This window comes from Rattus rattus, chromosome 5 (assembly GCF_011064425.1).
Source record: "Rattus rattus isolate New Zealand chromosome 5, Rrattus_CSIRO_v1, whole genome shotgun sequence".
NCBI classification, from domain to species: domain Eukaryota; kingdom Metazoa; phylum Chordata; class Mammalia; order Rodentia; family Muridae; genus Rattus; species Rattus rattus.
This window is the reverse complement of record NC_046158.1, coordinates 153,474,942-153,494,265: the sequence shown is the minus strand read 5'-3', so window position 1 is coordinate 153,494,265 and position 19,324 is coordinate 153,474,942. Positions and strand designations below refer to the sequence as shown.

General features: G+C 49.4%; 3 protein-coding genes across 7 annotated transcripts in view; 2 read left to right on the top strand and 1 right to left on the bottom strand.

The window, feature by feature from the left end:
* The window catches only part of Sys1 (SYS1 golgi trafficking protein), a 26,717-nt gene extending 9,819 nt beyond the window's left edge, over positions 1–16,898 (top strand). The window contains exon 3 of the mRNA XM_032904855.1: positions 16,803–16,898. Coding sequence (XP_032760746.1) covers positions 16,803–16,809 — 7 coding nt within the window. The 3' untranslated portion in view covers positions 16,810–16,898. The remainder of the gene's footprint in view (positions 1–16,802) is intronic.
* Dbndd2 (dysbindin domain containing 2) overlaps positions 1–19,324 on the top strand; it is a 26,846-nt gene extending 7,522 nt beyond the window's left edge. The window contains exons 1-4 of one of the 5 annotated variants that reach the window (XM_032904851.1): positions 15,035–15,188; positions 16,803–16,949; positions 17,139–17,276; positions 18,691–19,324. In XM_032904851.1, coding sequence (XP_032760742.1) covers positions 16,811–16,949; positions 17,139–17,276; positions 18,691–18,890 — 477 coding nt within the window. In that variant the 5' untranslated portion in view covers positions 15,035–15,188; positions 16,803–16,810 and the 3' untranslated portion in view covers positions 18,891–19,324. Of the gene's footprint in view, positions 1–15,034; positions 15,189–15,374; positions 15,503–16,765; positions 16,950–17,138; positions 17,277–18,690 lie in introns of those variants that run through there. The other 4 variants (XM_032904849.1, XM_032904850.1, XM_032904852.1 and 1 more) reach the window with 4 other exon arrangements.
* Positions 877–14,569, bottom strand: Tp53tg5 (TP53 target 5). The gene is made up of 4 exons (XM_032901799.1): positions 14,465–14,569; positions 3,032–3,106; positions 2,712–2,842; positions 877–1,348 (listed from the first exon to the last, which is right to left on the bottom strand). The coding sequence occupies exons 1-4, from the start codon at positions 14,567–14,569 to the stop codon at positions 877–879; spliced, it is 783 nt and encodes a 260-aa protein (XP_032757690.1).

Sequence of the window (19,324 nt, the reverse complement as noted above, 5' to 3'; positions counted from 1 at the left end):
CCATTTTACAGAATGACCTTAGGAGTCGAGGGATGGAGGAGGATAGATAGCAGACTCAGGACACTCACACCCAGCCTCCTCCCCCACACCTCCCCCAAGATACCTTTGCTCCATGTTTATGAGATTGCCAGTCTCAGCTAGGCAGCGCGAGTAGTCATAGGGGAGATTTTATTTGTAGACTTTCGACTTTCTTGCCTATCCCTTCCACTAAGCTGATAGATAGCAGGATCTCTACTTCTTTTACACTTCAAGTTCCCATCCAGGGTCACACCACCTGCAAGCAGAGCACCCTGTTAGTTATGAGACTCGCCCCTAGAGGGCGCTGCTGCTCAGTGAGCGGGCTCGGCCTGGGCCTTTGTTTTTTGTGGAAAGTTGGAGCTATCTGGGTTTCCCAAAGGGAAACACTAACATGGACTTCAGGACCCAGTCAGCCTCTCCCTTTCATGGGGAACTCAACCCGTGAAGAGAGTTTCTTGTTGTCTTTGCTTTAAGAACTTTCTTTTTAGCATTTGTCTTATTTAAAATGTGAATGAATCAGAGTTGATTTGGTCTGCAGGGAGGAGATGCAGAAAGCCCAGTGTGGCTATTTCTCCCTAAGTTTAAACAGCACTTGAGATTCAGACACAGTAGTACCCCACTCTTCTGAAGCCTCCTCGTATGAGACAGCACACGTCAGGTCGCACACCTCCTCTAGAGCTCAGTCACACCAAGATGTATCCTCAGCCCAGCTATTAGCCTGCTGTGTGGCCGGGTCAACAGCTTCCTCTGTCTGGATGTGGGGCCTCTCAGTCCTGCCAGCCAGTCACCAAGACCCAAAGCCCCGAGCGTGAGCCTGGCGGAGTGGCACTTACCTTGTATGGATGGTGCATAGGCAGCTCAAAGTGATGCAGAACAGAAACGGGTGCAGGAACGCTTGAAGCAGCGTAGGGCGGACGATCTGCACATGATCCGGCGTCCTGGAATGTGTATGCGCGTGGGGAGCCCCTCGAACCAGACCAACTGGTCAGTTATATCCAGCGGCTTCATGTCCCCCATGGGGAGGCTGTGATGGTAGGTCTTCAGGAAGACGACGCGGGGCTTCTTAACGTATGCTTTCCTCTTCTGGGCTCTGGTTCTCGAGCCTCGGCTCTTTGACGTCTTGGAGACTTTAGATTTTTTCTGTGTTTTTCTCCGTGTCACTGCTGCAGGTGTCCCCTTAGATCCTCGCTTGAGCTTCCACTGCTTGGATGTCTTTTGCCTAGGTTCCTTTATGGACTCTGCCTTCTTATAGTCTGGTTTCTTCTCAAGGGCCCTAACCTCTTGGAGTTCTGCATTCTTCTCTTTCACTTTCTTGCAGACATCATTGTCCCTGAGAGGGAGAAGGAAGGCCATCAGCAGAGCACGGCTAAGAGGGTCCTAGCCCAGTCCTGAGGTGGTTGTTCTGCGGCTGGTTCAGGAAGCCGTTAGAGATAGACTGAAAAGAAATGTCTCTCGTGCCGTGGGGAAGGTGTAAGAGAAGTTTGGGCAGAATGCATGTGAGAACTTGTGAGGCAGATGGCATGACCAATATTTGAGGAGCCTAAGGGTAGTGTGTTGTTGGCACTTGCCACTGTGCTAGGCTGTCTCAGTGTTCCTTTCAAAATAGATTCTGAGAAATCATGGCGCTCTGAGGAGTCTTCTCCAGTACCCTCACCTGTCCTGGGTAGAACGCAGGATGAAGGCAAGATGCCTCTCACATGGAGGGTTAGTTAGGGACAACTTTTTTTTTTTGTTCTTTTTTTTGGAGCTGGGGACCGAACCCAGGGCCTTGCACTTCCTAGGCAAGCGCTCTACCACTGAGCTAAATCCCCAACCCCGGGACAACTATTTTTAAGAAATGTTTTTGTGCTTTAAAAGCTATGATGTTCTGTGGCCCTGAGCCTTGTGGTGCTGGGCTTTCTGGACACCTGTATCTGGGAGGCCACATCAGAGAAAGAACCTTAGGAAGGAATAAACAGCTTTTTTTTTTCTACCAGAAAGGAGATTTCCTCAGGAGTACGTGTGTCAGCGGGGCCAAGCCCCATGCAAGCTCGTCCTAGCTGGTGACAGTGATGGCTAGTGGGTGACTGCTGTCAAGATCTGCCAAGTAGGAAGCCGTGAGGCAGCAGCAGACTGGAGCGGGCTCCGGAGTCAGACATGCTAGGCTCTGATCATCAGGTGACCTCCCAGGCCCTGGGTCTCCATCATCAAGTGGGTGCTGTAATGAACCTAGGATTGCTGGGAAGCAGGAACTAAGTGGGGTGCATATGTAACACGCCAAGCAGAGAGCAGGCACTCATGAAAATGCTCCTCGAATTCTAGGGCCACCTCCACGTAATTAGGTTCTGGGCAAGACTGAGAGGGCGACTGGTCTGTGAGTGAGCTGCTGCCAGGGAGAGGAAGGAAGGAAAGCTCCCACCACATACACACTCAGCACACAGGGCAATGGTGGGCCCTTAGCCAGATGACTATGGTCACTGTTGCAGCCACAGCTTTGACATGAGGTGGGAAAGGCTTCAAACAGGCATTCATTCTACCACTTCTTGAGCTTCGGGCCCTATCAGTAAAGCAGCCTGTGTAAAGACCTGTTGCACAGAGCCCTTCTATAAAGTAGGCCACTGTTTCCGACCCTCCCCCACAGTGCCTGTCCCTAGGAAAGACAGCCACTGGGTCCATTTTGTGAGTGTATGAGGAAGGGGTGTGGGGGAGCTTACCTAGCAGAGATTTGCAGGATCTGTGGAACTCTGAGCACTGAATACCAACACCTTCTGGCCAGCCTATGGAGTTCTTGGATCCGGCTATTCGAACTCTTGAATAGCTTCAAGAGGGACAAGTTTTTTAATACCTGCCAGGGTCAAGAAACCAGAAAGAGGTTTCCAGATCTCCCAGGAGAGCCCTTCTTCCCCTGCCAGTTGCTCGGCTCAGCCCAGGGCTGAGTCTGCTGGCTCCCTTGGGTCACTGGGTCTGGTACCTGGGGTAACACTTCAGGTGGGGGTCGGGTTCCCTAAGCAGGGGCTAAAATGAAGCATCTCACCGTTTTAAGTCGGTTCCGCTCAATTACTTTGCCCACAGGCTGGTTTATCTTGTCCTGTAGTTTCTCATCTTGCATCTGAGGGATGGGAAGAAAGTGAGAGAGCGCGTCCTGGTATAGGGGAATCCCCTCGCATTCCCGTATTGTGCCGTATTGTGCTCATTTGGCTGAGTATGGTTAGACCAGTCCTAGACTGGAGTCTTATCACGTTGGTTTGGAACAGAACTGAGAGCATCTTAGCTCTGCCAGCCTCCATTGACCCTTCACCTTCCCCCTTTCCACAAGGCTGGAAACTCTTTCTTGCGGCTGGACTCTCTGGTACGATTCCTTCTATGGGGCCTGCCAGGCTCTGGCACAGGGCTGACCTTAGACGCCACTTTATTCTTCAGCCTCTTCTTTGTAGATGGACTCATACTGGGGCTGTAGGAGCAAGACTGGACCCAGTGCTGCCTGCACCCTGCCCCTCTCACATCAGCACTTGGGCTGAGTACCATATGATGGTTCTGGAGCTGCCAGGCAGGGGAGCTGTGACGTCACTGAAATGTGTGACAGCATCAGGCTATGTCTCTAGGGGTGAAGGGTGGAGGGTCAAAAGGCCACACCCATCTGTGGAGAAACACAGTATGAGGCAGGCGGTGTGTACACAACCATGACCTCCCTATGAGGTAAGAAGATGGACCCTCTTTTTAAATGAAGCTGAGATTTTAAAAGGTTATGCAGTTTACCAATTCATGACTGGTTGGTGGTAGAGCTGAGAACATGATGTGGGTCTGACGAGTCAAGCCATGAAAACCGGAGTTCCCAAACCTCCTCTCTCCAGCCAGGCCACCTAGTTGACTGGCACCCGCAACCTCTTTTTCTTCATATAATTCCTAGAATAAAACGAGCTTATATTCAGATGAAATGAGGCATAGTTTGGGTGCTGTGGCTGTAGAGGGCTTACATTTTAGTGGAGGCAAGTATCCCCCAGATGGTACGTGTGCGTGTTATAAATTTTGCTGATGAAGTCTAGAAATAATCGTACAATGCTCTTTATTATACTTTTTATTGTTCAGTTACTATTCTTTTGTTTAGTTTTGGTTTTGGGTTTTGGAGACAAGGTTTTTCAGTGTGACAGAGCCCTGGGTGTCCTGGAACTCTCTTTGTAGACCACGCTGATCTTGAACTCACAAGAGATCTGCTTGCCTCTGCTGTTTAAGTGCTGGGATTAAAGTCGTGCACCACTACACCCAGCCTGTTTTGGGTTTTATTAAGTATTTTTTTATTTATAGTGTGTGTGTGTGTGTGTGTGTGTGTGTGTGTGTGTGTGTGTGTGTGTGCTGGGGGGGTCCCTGCAGAGACTGGAGAGAGTGGTATCCCCTGGAGTTGGAGCTCTAGGTGGTTATGATCTGCGTGGGTGCTGGGAAGCAAACTTGGATTGTTCATAAGAGCAATATGTGCTTCTAACCACAGGTTCATCTCTCCAGCCCCCTATTTTATTTTTAAAATAATTGTCTTGCTATGTTGCCCAGACTAGCCTCAAACTCAGAGAGCTATCTTAGTTCTCTCTCTCTCTTAGTTTGTCCCCCAACTTAGCCGATATTTACAGTATACTTTCCTTGAATTTTGCCTGAGTCTTCTTTCCATCCATGGCCAGCATGTGGTCATGTCTAAACAAGTGTGGTGCCAACGTAAGGATTAGAATTTGTATTCAAACTGGAGGGCAAGAAGACAAAAGTACAAAATAATAGAGACCATGAAACAATGAGAGAAACTTGAAAATTTCTCATTCCTGACTGGCTTTACATTGCTAGTGTTTTCTCCAGGTTTTTCTTTCTTTTCTTCTTTGAATTTTTCTCTATGTAGTCCTGGCTGTTCTGGAACTAGCTCTGTAGACCAGGCTGGCCTCAAACTCATAGAGATCTGCCTGCCTCTGCCTCTGAGTGCTGGGATTAAAGGTGTGAACCACCAAGCCCAGCTTCCATTACTTTCTTAAAGCCAGACCAGCAGCCAGTCATTTTCTTCTGTGAAGGGCTGCTACAGTGGGACTTTTCAGCTGTAGCTGTAACTGCCTACCTTGGTTCTGTATAAAGCAACCGCAGATAGTATGTGAGTGGGCATGGTTTTATTGCAAGAAGACTATTTATAAATACAACAGATGAGCTGAATTTGGCCCATGCCAACCGGGGATGAATCAATGAAACGATACTTTTAAGCCCAGTTTGCCCTGTTTACCTCTCCTGGGAACCACTCCTACTGAAGTTCATTTCAGCTTAGCAGTTGGTGTCACTGGACTCAGGATAAGAAAAATATTCAGGAACGTGCCTTTATACATCATGTCTGTGCTCTCAAGTCTGCAGGGTAAAGACTCAGGGAGACATACAAACAATGGTGTTCCAGGTTAGAAAGGGACAAGCGAGAATATTTTTTTGAGAACTTTTTTTACCTTAGTGTATGCACAGTATTGTATTACACGTAATTGTAAGTTTAGCCATTTAACCTTTGATGCTGGCTGCACTTTAGAACAAGCCTGCGGAGATTCTCAGAATGGAGGGGTAAACTTTCCTGAGCCTACAAGGCAGACTTACCTTGTCACTTACAGCAGATGAAGCTAAATGTTTGCATCAAAGTAAACAGGGGGATGAGGGTAAGAAAGGTAAAGGAAGGGGGTCTTGCTGTATTAAACAGTGTGATGGGATAAGCCAGCATGTGAGAGCCTGGGGCAGGAGAATCAATTCAAGACCAGCCTAACCACACATGGAGACACTATCTCCCAGACAAAGGAGAACCAGTCTGGAGAGATTGCTCAGTGGTTAAAAACATGTCTCTTACAGAGGACCAACCCAGCAGTTCCCAGCACCTCTGTGGGTGCCATGCCGCAGCCAACTGTAGCTTCAGTTCCAGGGGTCCCACCAGCCCTCCGGTTCCCAGGCGTCTGCACACACACACACACACACACACACACACACACACACACACACACACAACTTTTCCCTTAAGGCCGAAGTCTGGTTTGTGAAATATTTATCAAGAAGGCGAGATTTGAGCAGATCCCTGGAAGAAATGGAGACTGTGGTAGCAGGACATGAGATTGAAGAGGGAGTTACCGTGGGTAGGGATAGATTGAGGCCCACCCTAAAGGATGATGGTCTGTCTGATTGGCTACATCAGAATAATCCAAAGAGTTTGTAAGAAATAGCTTCTCAGGCACTGTCCCAGTACCTGGCCAGTCTGATACCCAATCAAGTTTAGTACCCACTCCATCCTAGACTTTTTTTTTTTTTTTTTTTTTTGGTTCTTTTTTTTTGGAGCTGGGGACCGAACCCAGGGCCTTGCGCTTCCCTAGGCAAGCGCTCTACCACTGAGCTAAATCCCCAGCCCCAATCCTAGACTTTCTTAAACGTCCTTCATCCATCTGTCTTATGAAGGTGTGTTGGGGACATTCATCTGCCTCATGGAAGATAACACGGGTAATCAGGAAGGAAGATAGGTGTCACGGACAGTCTCTTGAGCACACTCTTCTTTGGACCCCAGTGCTCATTGGCCATTTTACCTGCCCAGGGATCCTACTGCTGCTCCTGCCACTGTGGTGCTTATCCAGGGAGTTGTTAGTCCTGCAGATGCTCTGAGGCCTGTTCACTCCATTGGCTCCGTCAGGCCACTTACAGTGCCTGCTCAGGACCAGGCACCTTGGACAGCAGCACTGTAGGCAGAGCATGTCCCCTTTCTGTGTCCATTTCACGACCCTAGGCCAAGGAGGAAGGCACCTCTGGAATGTAGCTTCTCAAGGGCAGGAGTTTTTGTTTGTTTCATTCATTGATAAATCCTCCAGCACCTAGAACTGTGTCTGGCAGAATCATAGGTCATAATCAGGTTAAAACCAAAATCAAACAAAACCCCACAATTATGTAGCATTGTCTGTGACAAGGGTAAATGAGGCCTGACCCACCTGAAGGAAAAACAAATGTTAGCTAGGCAAAGGATATGGGGTGAGCAGGGCCATCCCACTAGAGGGGATTTAAAGGGTGTTCTAGGCCACCTGCGGCAGGATGGACAGGAAAAGTGGACACACATATTACTATGTTGCTATGTGCTTAGGATCCAGGCTGTGAGCCGGGGAATTCCCTTTGAGAGCCCCAGGAGAGCTTGGTCTGGACATACAATGGCTAAATTCTGTGCTGGGCCCACTGGGCTGCCTTTTTATTCCATTCTAGTTCATGCATCTTTTGGGATGTTTATATAAGATTTTGTCCTTTAGAGGAGGTTTAAGTTTATATCAAAATTAAGTAGCTGGATGTGGTGGTACATGCCTTTAATCCCAGCACTTGGGAAACAGATTTCTCTGTGAGTTCAAGGCTATCCAGCTCTGCATAAGGAGTTCCAGGTCAGCCAGAGCTAAACAGTGAGACCCTGTCTCACAAAGAAAAAAAATTATGTAGAATGCACAGAAATTTCCCACCACCCTCCCACCTTGGGGAGTAGCCCCTCCGAATTCCACCAACAGTGTTAGTTTCTGACAAACATAGATGGTGCGTTAGCTTTATCATGACAGACCATCCTTCATGTAGGGGTCCCACTTGCTACTGTGCATGTGTATGGGTTTGGATGAATGTGTAATGATGTGTCCTTGATATTACATCACACAGAACTGTCTCAATGCCCTAAAAATTCCTGTGCTCCACTTTATTCCTCCCTCCTTCTCAACCGAGCCCTGGCAAATGCTGACCTCCTTATATCTTTATAGTTTTGCCTTCCAGTATGTCCTGTGATCAAAATAAAAAAATAAGTATTTAGCCATTTTGGATGGGTGCTTTTAATAATAGCATTTAAACATACTCCATGCCTTTTCATACCTTTTGAGTGATTACCTCTTTTTTTTTTTTTAATTTATTTATGATAAGTTCACGGTAGCTGTCTTCAGACACACCAGAAGAGGGCATCAAATCCCATTATAGATGGTTGTGAGCCACCATGCGGTTGCTGGGATTTGAACTCAGGACCTCTGGAAGAGCAGTCGGTGCTCTTAACCACTGAGCCATCTCCCCAACCCAAGTGATCACCTCCTTTTAGTACTAAATAATACTGATTTCTGTAACCCTCTCAGTTTATGTATCCTCACCTACTGAAGACCATCTTTGTGACTTCAGGTGTGGGCAGTTATGAATAAAGCCTCTGTGAACAGCTGTCTGGGGCGTTTATGCAGACACACGCTTTCCACACCTCAGGATAAAGCCAGGGGCTGCAGTTGCTCATCATTAGTTGTGCAAGAGGGCACTGAGCCGTCTTCCTGTGGCTGTAACTGGCCTGGCCTGGAACTCACTCTATGGTGCAGACTGGTCTCAAACTTGCAGCCCTCCTGTCTTAGCCTCCAGAGTGCTGGGAGTGCTGGGACCCTAGTCGTGAGCCATTACACCCAACTCAGTCAACGCTATCACTCCTTATCTGCTTCCCACCTCGTCAAGGTAAAGCCACCTGAGCAGTTCTGTAACAGTGCCTCATGAGCAGTTTCCCATCATCCGTCTGGTTCGTTCTTCCTAGTTCCATAGAGAAAATGCTTGCATGGGGTGAGAAGCCCGGGATAATAAAGAGAAGAAAGTCTGAACACAGTCTACCGTCTGAATGCTTCTCTTCTTTGAAGGTTTCATACATGTACACTGTATCTTGTCATATCTACCCCCATTCCCTCCTTCTCAACTCCCCTGGACTCCATCCCAACACATCTCCCTCCCATTGTAAACATCCTGTCCTTGTAACACAGAGACTGATTAGTGCTGCCAAGGTGCATGGTACAGAGTCACCCACTGGGGCCTTCCTGTGGTCACCTCTGATGCTGTGACTGAGCATGGTCTCCATAGGCTTGTACTTCTCCTTGCTTGGTCCCCAGTTGATGAGCTGTTTGGAAAAGATTAGGAGGTGTAAACTTTTGGGAGGAGGTGTGTCACTGGGAGTGGGCTTTGAGGTTTCAAAATCCTACACCAGGCCTACCTAGTGTCTCTCTGCTGTTGTCTGTGGATCAGGATATAAACCTCTTGGCTATGATAGCGGACTCACCCTCTGAAACCTTAAGCAAGTAACTGTACCTGTAACTCCAGTCAAATGTTTTCTAAGATTTGCCTTGGTCATGGGGTCTGACACCACCCAAAGAAAAGAGACTCTTCCTTCTGTATCCAGGTGCCATAGTGGTTGTATGGTTTGTCTTTTCACTGTTTTTGAAATTAAAATATAATTACATCTGCCTTCCTATGTCCCCTGCTACTTAAGGTTCCAAGGCTGACCAATGTAATTGTGGGGAGCTCATTCCTAGGGAGTCTGTTCCTCCCACTGTCAGGATTGCTGACTTCTTTGAGTATGAGTGGGGTGGGGCATCCTGAGATTCGCCCTTTCTATGTCAGCGTGCTGACTGGTGTGGTAATTCTCCTGACCTTGCTTAGGCAGCCATGCTGTTGAAGCGTCATGGGCAAATAGGAGACAAACCCTCACAGCAGCTCTCCTGGTGCTTCAGCACTTAGTCCTCCATCTCCTCTTCCCTGATGCTCTCTGAGTCACAGGTGCAGGAGCTGTGCTGTGTGAGGCCCTGGATCTCAGAGAACCTCTGAGCCCCCACTTTCCTAACCCCGCCTAATCCCTAACTGCCTAATGCCTAACACCCCTGGCAGTTCTGAGGGATGAGGAAATCTCTCTTAGACCAAGGAAGAACTGCAAGACTTTTCAATTGTCTTTGAATGTATAATCATTTCAAGTTTTTAAAAATAATTTTAGGGCTGGCAAGATGGCTTTTGGATAGAGATGTTCGCTACAAAGTCTGACAACCTGAGTTTGATTCCTGAACCCCACGTGGTAGGAAAAGAAAACTAAGTCCTGCAGCTTGTCCCCTGACCCCCACATGCATGCTGTAGCAAGCAGTAAGTACGTAAGTAAGTAAATAAATAAATGTAAATTTTAAAATATTTTTAACAGCAAGAAAAGGCTCCTGAACTCCAAAATTACATTGGAAGGTACAGGTTGGAAAATTAAACTGCAAATGAGTATGCACAGGTGGGTCGCACAGAGCAGAGTGCACGAGCAGAGTACACAGCAGGGTATGATGTGCACACCCACAGTTCCAAAAATGGGGTGGGGTGGGGGGGACAGAGGCAGGAGGACTGCCACAAGTTCTGGGGCAGCTAGGACTGTACTGCAGAATGCTCTCACAAAATAAGCAGAATAGATTCAAAATCCTACAGGAATTCCGTATGGAAATCAACAATGTAACTGTCAGATGTATGAGGAGAGGCAAATGCAACATGACTGGAGAATGGCAGGACTCGTGTCTGATGTTACGTGTTTCTGTGAAGCTATGGAGTATTATAAAGGCATTGTAGAACTTTTTCCGGTTTAGAAGACAATCTCTTCATCACATTGTATTAAATCCCTGCTTTGTTGCAGTGCAGCAATGCACTGCAATCCAGGTCTTACTTATAAAAATTAACTCAAAACGAGTCTTATGGAAACCTAAAACCTACGAAACACATAAAGAAGCAGAGCAAGTGGGGCGTAGTGGTGTGCGCCTTTAGTCCCAGCGCTCGGGAGGTAGAGGCAGGCAGATCTACATGAGTTCAAGGCCATCCTTGTCTACAAAGCAAGTTCCAGGACAGCCAGGGCTACACAGAGAAACCCTGTCTCAAAAAACAACAACAAAAGCATAGAACTAATTCTTAGTGACTTCAAGGTAGATCCCAACAGAGAGTCAAGGCCTTTAGAATCCTGGCGTGCTCATCAAAGGCTCGACCAAGAGGCCCAAGGAGGGTAATCATTAGTTACTAGTGGTTTATCTGTGTAATGCTCAACAGCAATCTGTGAAGTTGCATTGTCTGTAATTAAGATACACAGTCTGACTTTATAGGATATAATAATAAAATAGTGATAGTGGGGGCTGGGTAATGTCTCAGGCAATAAAGCACCTACTGTGCACATGGGGACCTGAGATGGATTCATAGCAGCCAGGGTGCTGGCTGACCACAGTCCAACCCTGCTGCTGACAACAGGGAAGGGGGCTACCACAGCTAGATTCCTGGGGCTCACTGGACAGTCAGGTAAGCCAGTGTGTGAGATAAGATCTGGAGAAAGACCTTGTCTCAAAAATAAGGTGAGTGAACGGTGGGGGAAGATACCTCATGGCAGCCTCTGGGCACACATGTACAATGTACACACCGGCAAGCACAGCTGACACACTTGTATTCCCACAGGCATGTACATGTACACACACACACACACACACACACAGAGAGAGAGAGAGAGAGAGAGAGAGAGAGAGAGAGAGATAGTAAGGCAAACCAGTTATCTATTTTAACATTTTGACAATTTAACACTGTCTCCATTAGCTTATTTATATCCCTAAATTAGACCAGAATGGCCTCCAACTCAGAGTTCTACTTGCTTCTGCCTCCAGAGTGCTGGGATTAAAGGTGTGCACCACCACGCCCAGCCCACATTTTCCTCCAGACATCTTTCTTTTGATGCAGGGTTGCTAGCCTCAGATTCACTATGCAGATGAAGGGTGACCTTCTGACCTGCCTGCCTCCATCTCCAAGTGCTGTGCTCATAGCTGCATGTTCTCAGGCCCTGGTCTTATGCAGAGCCTTGTGCATTCTACACAGGACTTCCCTACTTGAGTGACATCCCAGCCCTCGTTGTGATTTTGTTTAACTGTTTTTATCAGTTTCATCTTAAGAAGCCTCTGTTGAACTGTCTTCAGGTTCACCAATTTCTTCCTTAGCTATGTTGAATTTTATTGAGGCGGCTGTCAAAGGTGTTCTTCAAATCTCAAGTGTGTCTGGTTCTCCTGTTGCATATGATCTGCGATAGTTTCTTGCTCTCTGCTAAAAATTCTGCTCATTTACATCATCTCCATTTTCCATGAGAGCATTTCATGGATCATCATTCTCTTAAATTCTGTCAGACAGCTGCAGCATCTGGAGCTCAGATCTGATCCTCTTGATTACTTTGAGTCTTGACAAAGAGTCTTGACTTTGTTTTTGGTTTTGTTTTTTTTTTTCAAGACAGGGTTTCTCTGTGTAGCCCTGGGTGTCCTGGAACTCTTCTCTGTAGACCAGGCTGGCCTTGAACTCGGACATCTGCTGTCTGCCTCCTCAGTGCTGGTGTGCACTACTCTCCAGCCTCTGACTTTTACTCGTGACATAGGTCTTGTATTTCCATGTGTATTGTGACCAAGCCATGGACATAGTACATAGAATGGTAGGCACCAAGCACAGTGTTACTTGTGCCTGGACATTGCTTTCCTGTGTGAAGCCGTTAGTGTGAGAGACTGAGTTGTCTCTCTCACTGTTCTGTCATCCGCACTCCTGCAGACTTAGCCCGTTTGAACCACAGTGGGCCTTTAACAGTTCCATAAACATTTTAGCTAACTGGTTCTTCTAATTTCTCTTACCTTTGTGCGTGGAGATTTCATATTCCCCCTCAAAAGTAAACCAGTGCCTACATTCCATGTCTCGTGGAGACTCCTATCCTTTGAAATTCACGTTCATTAGTTGCTTTGCAATCTCAGTTCTCTGAAGGTTGACAAAAGCTATGAAGACTGTCCAACAAGTTGTAGAAATTGTTCTTAGTGTGGCCATGCTCGTCCCAGCTGTCTGCATCCCAGCTGGAAGGCAGAAGTGTCAAGCCATCTACTCCTTACTGATCTTTCCTCCTCCTGGCCAGTTCATTCCTTGCCACCCGGGATCATTCTTTTGGATGACACAGTTCTAGTGGAGCTTGCTGACTTGACTTCAGCTTGGATATAGCCTTCTTCTGACCAGTCTTTGACTATCTGGGATTAGGAGGGGCAGACATCCTGATCTTTCATCAACTTTGAAATAACCTCGAGCTCAGTTGATTCAATCAGACAGGAACTCCTGTTCTACACTCTCCCCTGCACTCCCGCATTTGACTAGCCTTTAAAAAGCCCATTTTCTAGAGTCCTTCTTCCAGAGATGAGAAGGGGTGAGAGAGTGAGTCGGTGACCTTGGGAGCTAAGCTCCAGCCGCTGTAGACCACCTGGAGTTGGCCTCATTTCTGTGAGAGAAAATGAGACCAAGTATCTATTCCATCCATTAATGAGAATCAGGACTCAAACTTGCTATATTTCTGAAAAAGGAAACTTACAACAGGATAAAAGAGCTGTAGTGACAGCCAGCTCAGGAGGCAGCCTGCCCAGGTTCCAGTTCCAGCCCTGTCACCAACTAGCTTAGAACGTCAACAGTCCCCTATGTCTCTGCAGCTCTGCTTCCGTGTCTATAAAGTGGACATAATGACATTTACCTCAGAGGCACCAGTAACGCCCACAGAAGCGCTAACTGTCCGGGCCCCCTTCCTATGGCATAAGTTCTTAGTAGAACGCAGTCTTTCCCTTTCTCAGAAGCCATCCCAACCAAGAGAGCTATGGTTTGTGGAGCATTTGCAGTGTGTCCAAAGTCCTACACTAAGAGGGCGGGATTAATTAGCCATGGTTAACAGGCAGGATCAAGAGTCAGAGAAGGGTTTGCCCAGCTGGCCAGGAACTGCCATGGTTTACAACTCACAAGGGGGTCTGGCTGTGACTTACCCTCCATACTCCCTGCTTTCCACAGACTAGCTCCACTCTTCTGAACGAGAGAAAGCTGCACTGTGCTTACCTCACAGGCTTGTTCTCAACCTAGCCACACAGAAGAGTCCCTGACTCAGGCATTGCTGGAGTGCTGTCCCCCTGTGGGAAACCCAGATGCACCTGCTTCTCACAGCCAGCCCTTTGCACACACCCTCCCACTTCCCTGCTTTTCAAGACCACTTGAAGCGGGCATGGTGAGAGGTAAAGGCAGGAGGATCTCTTGAGTCCTCTAGGATTTTGAGGCTAACCTGGTCTACGGAGCAAGTACCAGGACAGCAGGGCTACACAGAGAAACCTTGTCGAAAGGAAAGGAGGAAAAGAAAGGCTTACAATACCAGAGCCTAGATTTTATTCTAACAAAGGCGATTAAAACATGAGACTTGGGCTCTGAGCTGTCCTGTGTGGACAATGTAGCTAGGCAAGAGAGGACACAGGAAAACCAGAAGGAGGCAAGCCAGAGTGGTGGGAACAGAGGAATGGTGTATTGGACAGATATGTAGGAGAGAGAAATGATGTGAAATGGAGGTGTATTTTAATGTGGGTCTCAGAGGAGAGCGAGATGGCAAGGATGGTTTCCTGGTAGCTGGGCTGCAACCCAGATTCCTAGTGGAACACACACGCGCGCGCACACACACACACACACAGAGTCATGGCTCATCCTCACACTGCGTTCAGAGTCAGGCAAGGGGATGGATGGGGAGAGAAAAAGTGGGGAAGGGAATGGAGCATTGATCCAGGGGCTGCTATACTGGACACTGCTATCCCTGGTTTGAGCCAGGAGATGCTGCGGTTGGGGGAGGGGGGAGCAGCTTCCGACTGGACCGCCCACCCACGCCTGGCTGGACGTCTGGCATCTCTGGAGCACCTCGAGGTGTTGGCTCCCTGCCGGCTTGTAGGGTGCGGCGCCGGCTCATCCCCTCCAGCCCTGACTCGCCCATTCCGCTGACCCGTAGGGCGGCGGCTCGGTGTGGTCCTTAGGCCAGCTGAGGTAATCCAAGGGCCCGGGGGTCGACCGAGGCAATGCACTTGACTCCCTGGGCGGCAGCCGACTCTCGCTTCCCCACCCCGCACCTTCTGGAGAAGTGTGCGCGTAACCGCGGCCAGGGTGATCGAGGTGCGGAGAAGCGGGCAGCTGGCGCGTGCGCGTGGTCGTTGCGTGGGCGCTGCTCTGGAGTCGAAGAGCATCAAGTGTGCGTGGGCCGGAGCCGGCGCGTGTGCCCGCAGTCGCTGTGCGCGGGGCGGGGGTGCCGCAAGTGCTTCGGGGCGCGCGCAGCCTCGCACGGGCGGAGCAAGGAGGGATGCGTGCGGGAACTTTTCGCCCGCCCCGCAAGTACGGGTCCCGGCGTTCAGAGGAGCTGTCCTCAGCCGCCAGCCCCGAGTGCCCGCCCCGCCCCCACTTCCGCCTCCCGCCTCTTCCTCGTTCCCGGCTCCCAGGGCCGCCGGTCCCCAGGGAACCCCGCAGGCACAGCCCCACCCGGCCGGCGCTGCTCGCTCCCACGCCCCCGCCGCAGCCTGTCGGGAGCGCACCCAGCGAGCCAGAAGGCGCGGGCGCTGCAGGTAGGGGGGAATGCGGGTTGGGCTCAGGTACGGCAGACCGGGCCCCCGCAGCACCGGAACGTGGGGTGCCCTCCTCCGCCCGCCCGGACTTCGCCCACGCGGCAGTCCCCTTTTAGGGAATTCTTTGCCTCTTGCCTCCTCCGACGCGGGTGGGGCCGGGGCAGAGGGCGTTCGTTCTCCATTTCCCTGGTCCTGCCCGGGTGTCAACCTCCTATCTCCAAATCCCTACTCTTCCCAGTCCCTATGGTCGTGTAAACAACTACCTAGCTCTGGGAATTGGCTCCGCAGCCCCTCAGAGCCATCCCTTCAACCTGGTAAGACCACAGTGTCAGGGGGAAGGGAGTGGAGAGAGGAGTCCGGGTGGTCCCGGGTCATCTGCAGCTCCCTCAGGAGTTCACCTCCCTTCTCCGCAGCTCCGCACACCGCCCCTGGGGCCCTGGGTATTTTTAGCGTTGTGACCTGGGCGGCAGCTCTAAGAGCCTTTCTCTGGAGTCAGCGTCAGCGTCTCCCTTCTCCTTGGCCAGCCGGCAGCCACATCAGCTCCAAGCACTGACTTGGCCCTGCCTGGCTCATTAGTTTCAGGTCCCTCCTGAGCTACCCAAGTACTCGAAGACCTGACCAAGTGCTGAGATACACTGTGGCCAGATGAGGTTTCTTGGAGGATGACAATTTGGTCCTCACCCTGGAGATTACCCTGCTCCTGGTGATGGACGGGTTCAGAGTACTATACCACGAATGGGAATGTATGCACAGGGCTGGCCCTAGAGCTCTGGTGTTCTGCAAAACTCAGTGTTGGGAGTCTAGACACCTGGTCTGAACTATACCCAGCCCCCACCCTTCTAGTTAGTACCTGCTAGCTTGAGAAATAAGCCAGACAGATGTGTGAGAGGAGGGGACAGCTCTGAGAGTTCAGAGGACAGATGCTCAATTCTCTATAAACAGCCCTCCTTCACAAAGGATTGTCAGATAGTGTGTGAGGTAGGTAGGGTGATACCTTCGGGTGGGAACCCTGGGGCCAGAAAGAGGCAGGGAAAGTCAGGAAGTTAGGTCTTCGCCCTCAGAGAAAGGGTTTGGAGGTAATGAGGATTGTGGTGATGGTGTGTGTGTGTGCGTGTGCGTGCGTGCGTGTGTGTGTGTGTGTGTGTGTGTGTGTGTGTGTGTGTGTGTGTGTAGTCTTTCTTTGGGTTTTGTAAGGGGCGGGAAGAACCAGAGCTATAGCGCCCGGCACTTTACTGTCTATCTCACTCTGTTCTTCCCTGGCCTTCTGAGGGGAGCTGGGTCCATGAAATGGCCAGCCCCTCCCGTCTCTCAGCAGGGCATGTAGGCAGTTAGCCAGCATTGGCAGCCTTCACCAACGGCAGGCTCTTGTGGTGTCTGGAACTGACATCCCCATTGTGGAACCAGGGCCAGCCCTGCCTCTATCTGAGTCTTGACGTTTGTAGGATGAGTCTTATTTCACAAAGATTAAGAGGCTGCTGAGGCCAGAGCCGACCAGACTGGAAGCGAAGGCTGTGTTGCTGGGATGCCAGCCGCCGAGGGGCTGCTTAAGCCTAGGCCCCCACTACTTTCTGTTTCAGCCCCACATCTGTGCGTGTCTTACTCCATTACCCCCAGGGGCTGACATGGACCCAAATCCACGAGCAGCCCTGGAGCGGCAGCAGCTGCGTCTCAGGGAGCGGCAGAAGTTCTTCGAGGACATTTTACAGCCAGAGACAGAGTTTGTTTTCCCCCTATCCCATCTGCATCTCGAGTCACAAAGACGTAAGTTTCAAGTTCTGAGGAAGAATTGGGGTAGGTTGGGGAAGATGTTCTTGTGGCCCTCAGATCTTGGGGGCCAGCTCCCTTCCTGTTTTTGTGGCCCAATAAACTCTGAAATTGTGATCTCACAGCTAAGTCTGATCATGCTCTCGAACGCAGCCCAGTCTGTGCTCTACTTCTCCCGATGTACAGCCCCCATAGGAAGCATCTCCTCGATGGAAGTGAATGTGGACACACTGGAGCAGGTGGAATTTATTGACCTTGCGGATCAGGATGGAGCAGATGTGTTCTTACCTTGTGAGGATTCTCCTCCAACTCCCCAGAGGTCTGGTACGTCCCTTTGCTTTGCTTTGGGGACCGGGGTACCATTTGGCCAGAGCTGGATGTTTGGGCCAGAAATGAGGTTATAGGTCAGAACCAGGGAAGAATCTGAAGTAGAAGTTGGAAGTAAGTGTTTCTGCTAGAGAAGCAGCTGGCTGCTCTGCCTTAGGGAAGTTGACTCTCAGGGGGAACTGGGGTATGGATTCTTCACCCAAAGTTCTACAAAGGCTAGCTATTTTATTAAATTTTTACATTTGTGGAAGTAACATAATTATTATCAGATTTTGGGGTGTTTCTTTCCTTTTGGTTTGTTTGTTTTTCAAGATAGAATTTCTCTGTGTAGCCCTGGCTGTTCATGAACTCATGGAGAGCCACCTGCCTCTGCCTCCCAGCATGTTGGGGTTAAAGATGGCCATCACCATGCACGGCTATAATATTAATTATTTTAATAATGTATCTATTTTTTTTATTTTATGTGCATTGGTAGTCTGCCTGCATGTATGTCTGTTTGAGGGTGTTGGATCTTGGATTTACAGATAGTTATGAGCTGCCATGTGGGTGCTGGGATTTGAACCCAGGTCCTTAGAAGAGCAGATAGTGCTCTTAACTGCTGACCCCTCACTCCAAACCCTACAATGTTAAATTTTACTGAATAATTTACTAGGTTCTTAATACTGTGCTAAAGTACTTTACCTGTTTTCTCTCGACCCTAATGTGTCAGGGTAGGGAAAAAGCTCTTCATTTCATAAAGAAGGAAGCTAGGGGCTAGGAATGCATTCACAAGCACAGTTTACACAATATGCTTGCCTGGCAAGCACTCTTGAGTTTGATTTTAGCACTGAAAGAAAAAAGAAATAAAAGAAAATTAGGCTCAGGAAGTTCAGTCACATAGGCAGGAAGTAGAAAGCTGATATTCAAACCCTCTGCCTCGCTCCAGACCCTGTATGCTTACCCTGTGAAACTCATATTTTTGTTATAAACTGCTGTGGAGATCAGTAGCTCCTTCTGATAACAGCCCTCAGGAAACAGAAGCAGAACAGATGATCACGAGTTTGAAGCCAGCTACAGAGCAAGACCCAGTCTGAAAAAAACAAATGGCTCTAATTTCCTGATGGCCTCCCAGACATTTGATAACATCTTAGGGTTTTACCCTAAAAACTTAGAAATGCAGGAAGAACAGTCCTCGGTACGGAAAATGGCTTGCCTAAAGCTCTCCAGGAAGAAATGAGGTAGATCTTGAGCTCTTGAGTTGACTCCGGAACGTAAAATGTTGTATGGTATGGAAGGGGCTGGAGGTCCTAATTCTGGCTCCTCACCGACTGGGGACGTAATTCTAGACAGGTTCCCTCCCGCCCTCTGTATGCTTTTCTGGCCAGTTCTCTGGCACTGTATGTAGTCCTGACCCGCTCATCTCCCTGTGCAGGAGTGGATGACCACCCAGAGGAGCTGAGCCTGCTGGTACCCACGTCAGACAGGACCACATCTCGGACCTCCTCCTTGTCCTCTGACTCCTCCAACCTGCGCAGTCCAAATCCAAGTGATGGGGGAGGAGACACTCCCTTGGCACAGTCTGACGAGGAGGATGGGGACGGTGGAGGGGCAGAACCTGGACCCTGCAGCTAGCAGAGGCCCCTTACAAACTGAGCGATCTGGCTGTTCTCCGTGGAGAGGAGACCCTAGGTCCACCAGAGCACTCTGGAGAAGACCTGACACTTTACTTACATCAGCACCAAAGGGAGGGAAGGATGGTGGATGGTGTGCCTGAAAGTTAGCCTCCCCGCTTTACTGATAACGCTGTCCTGCTGCCACGCCCCCACAGTGCTTTCTTCTGAGGTAGGACTTCCAAGTGAGACTCTAGAAGGTGAGGTGGGACAAGATGCCACTGTTTTCTTACTCACCTCCTGCCCCCAAATGATCCTGTAGTCTCCCACTAGTCTCCTAAGCCAGTGTCTCTGAGGGGAAGTTCTGAGGAGTTCCACTTTGCAGTTATCCTGCCTCTATAAGTCCTTTCTGGGAACAGGATAGGGTATAAATAATAAATAATACTGTACCACTCA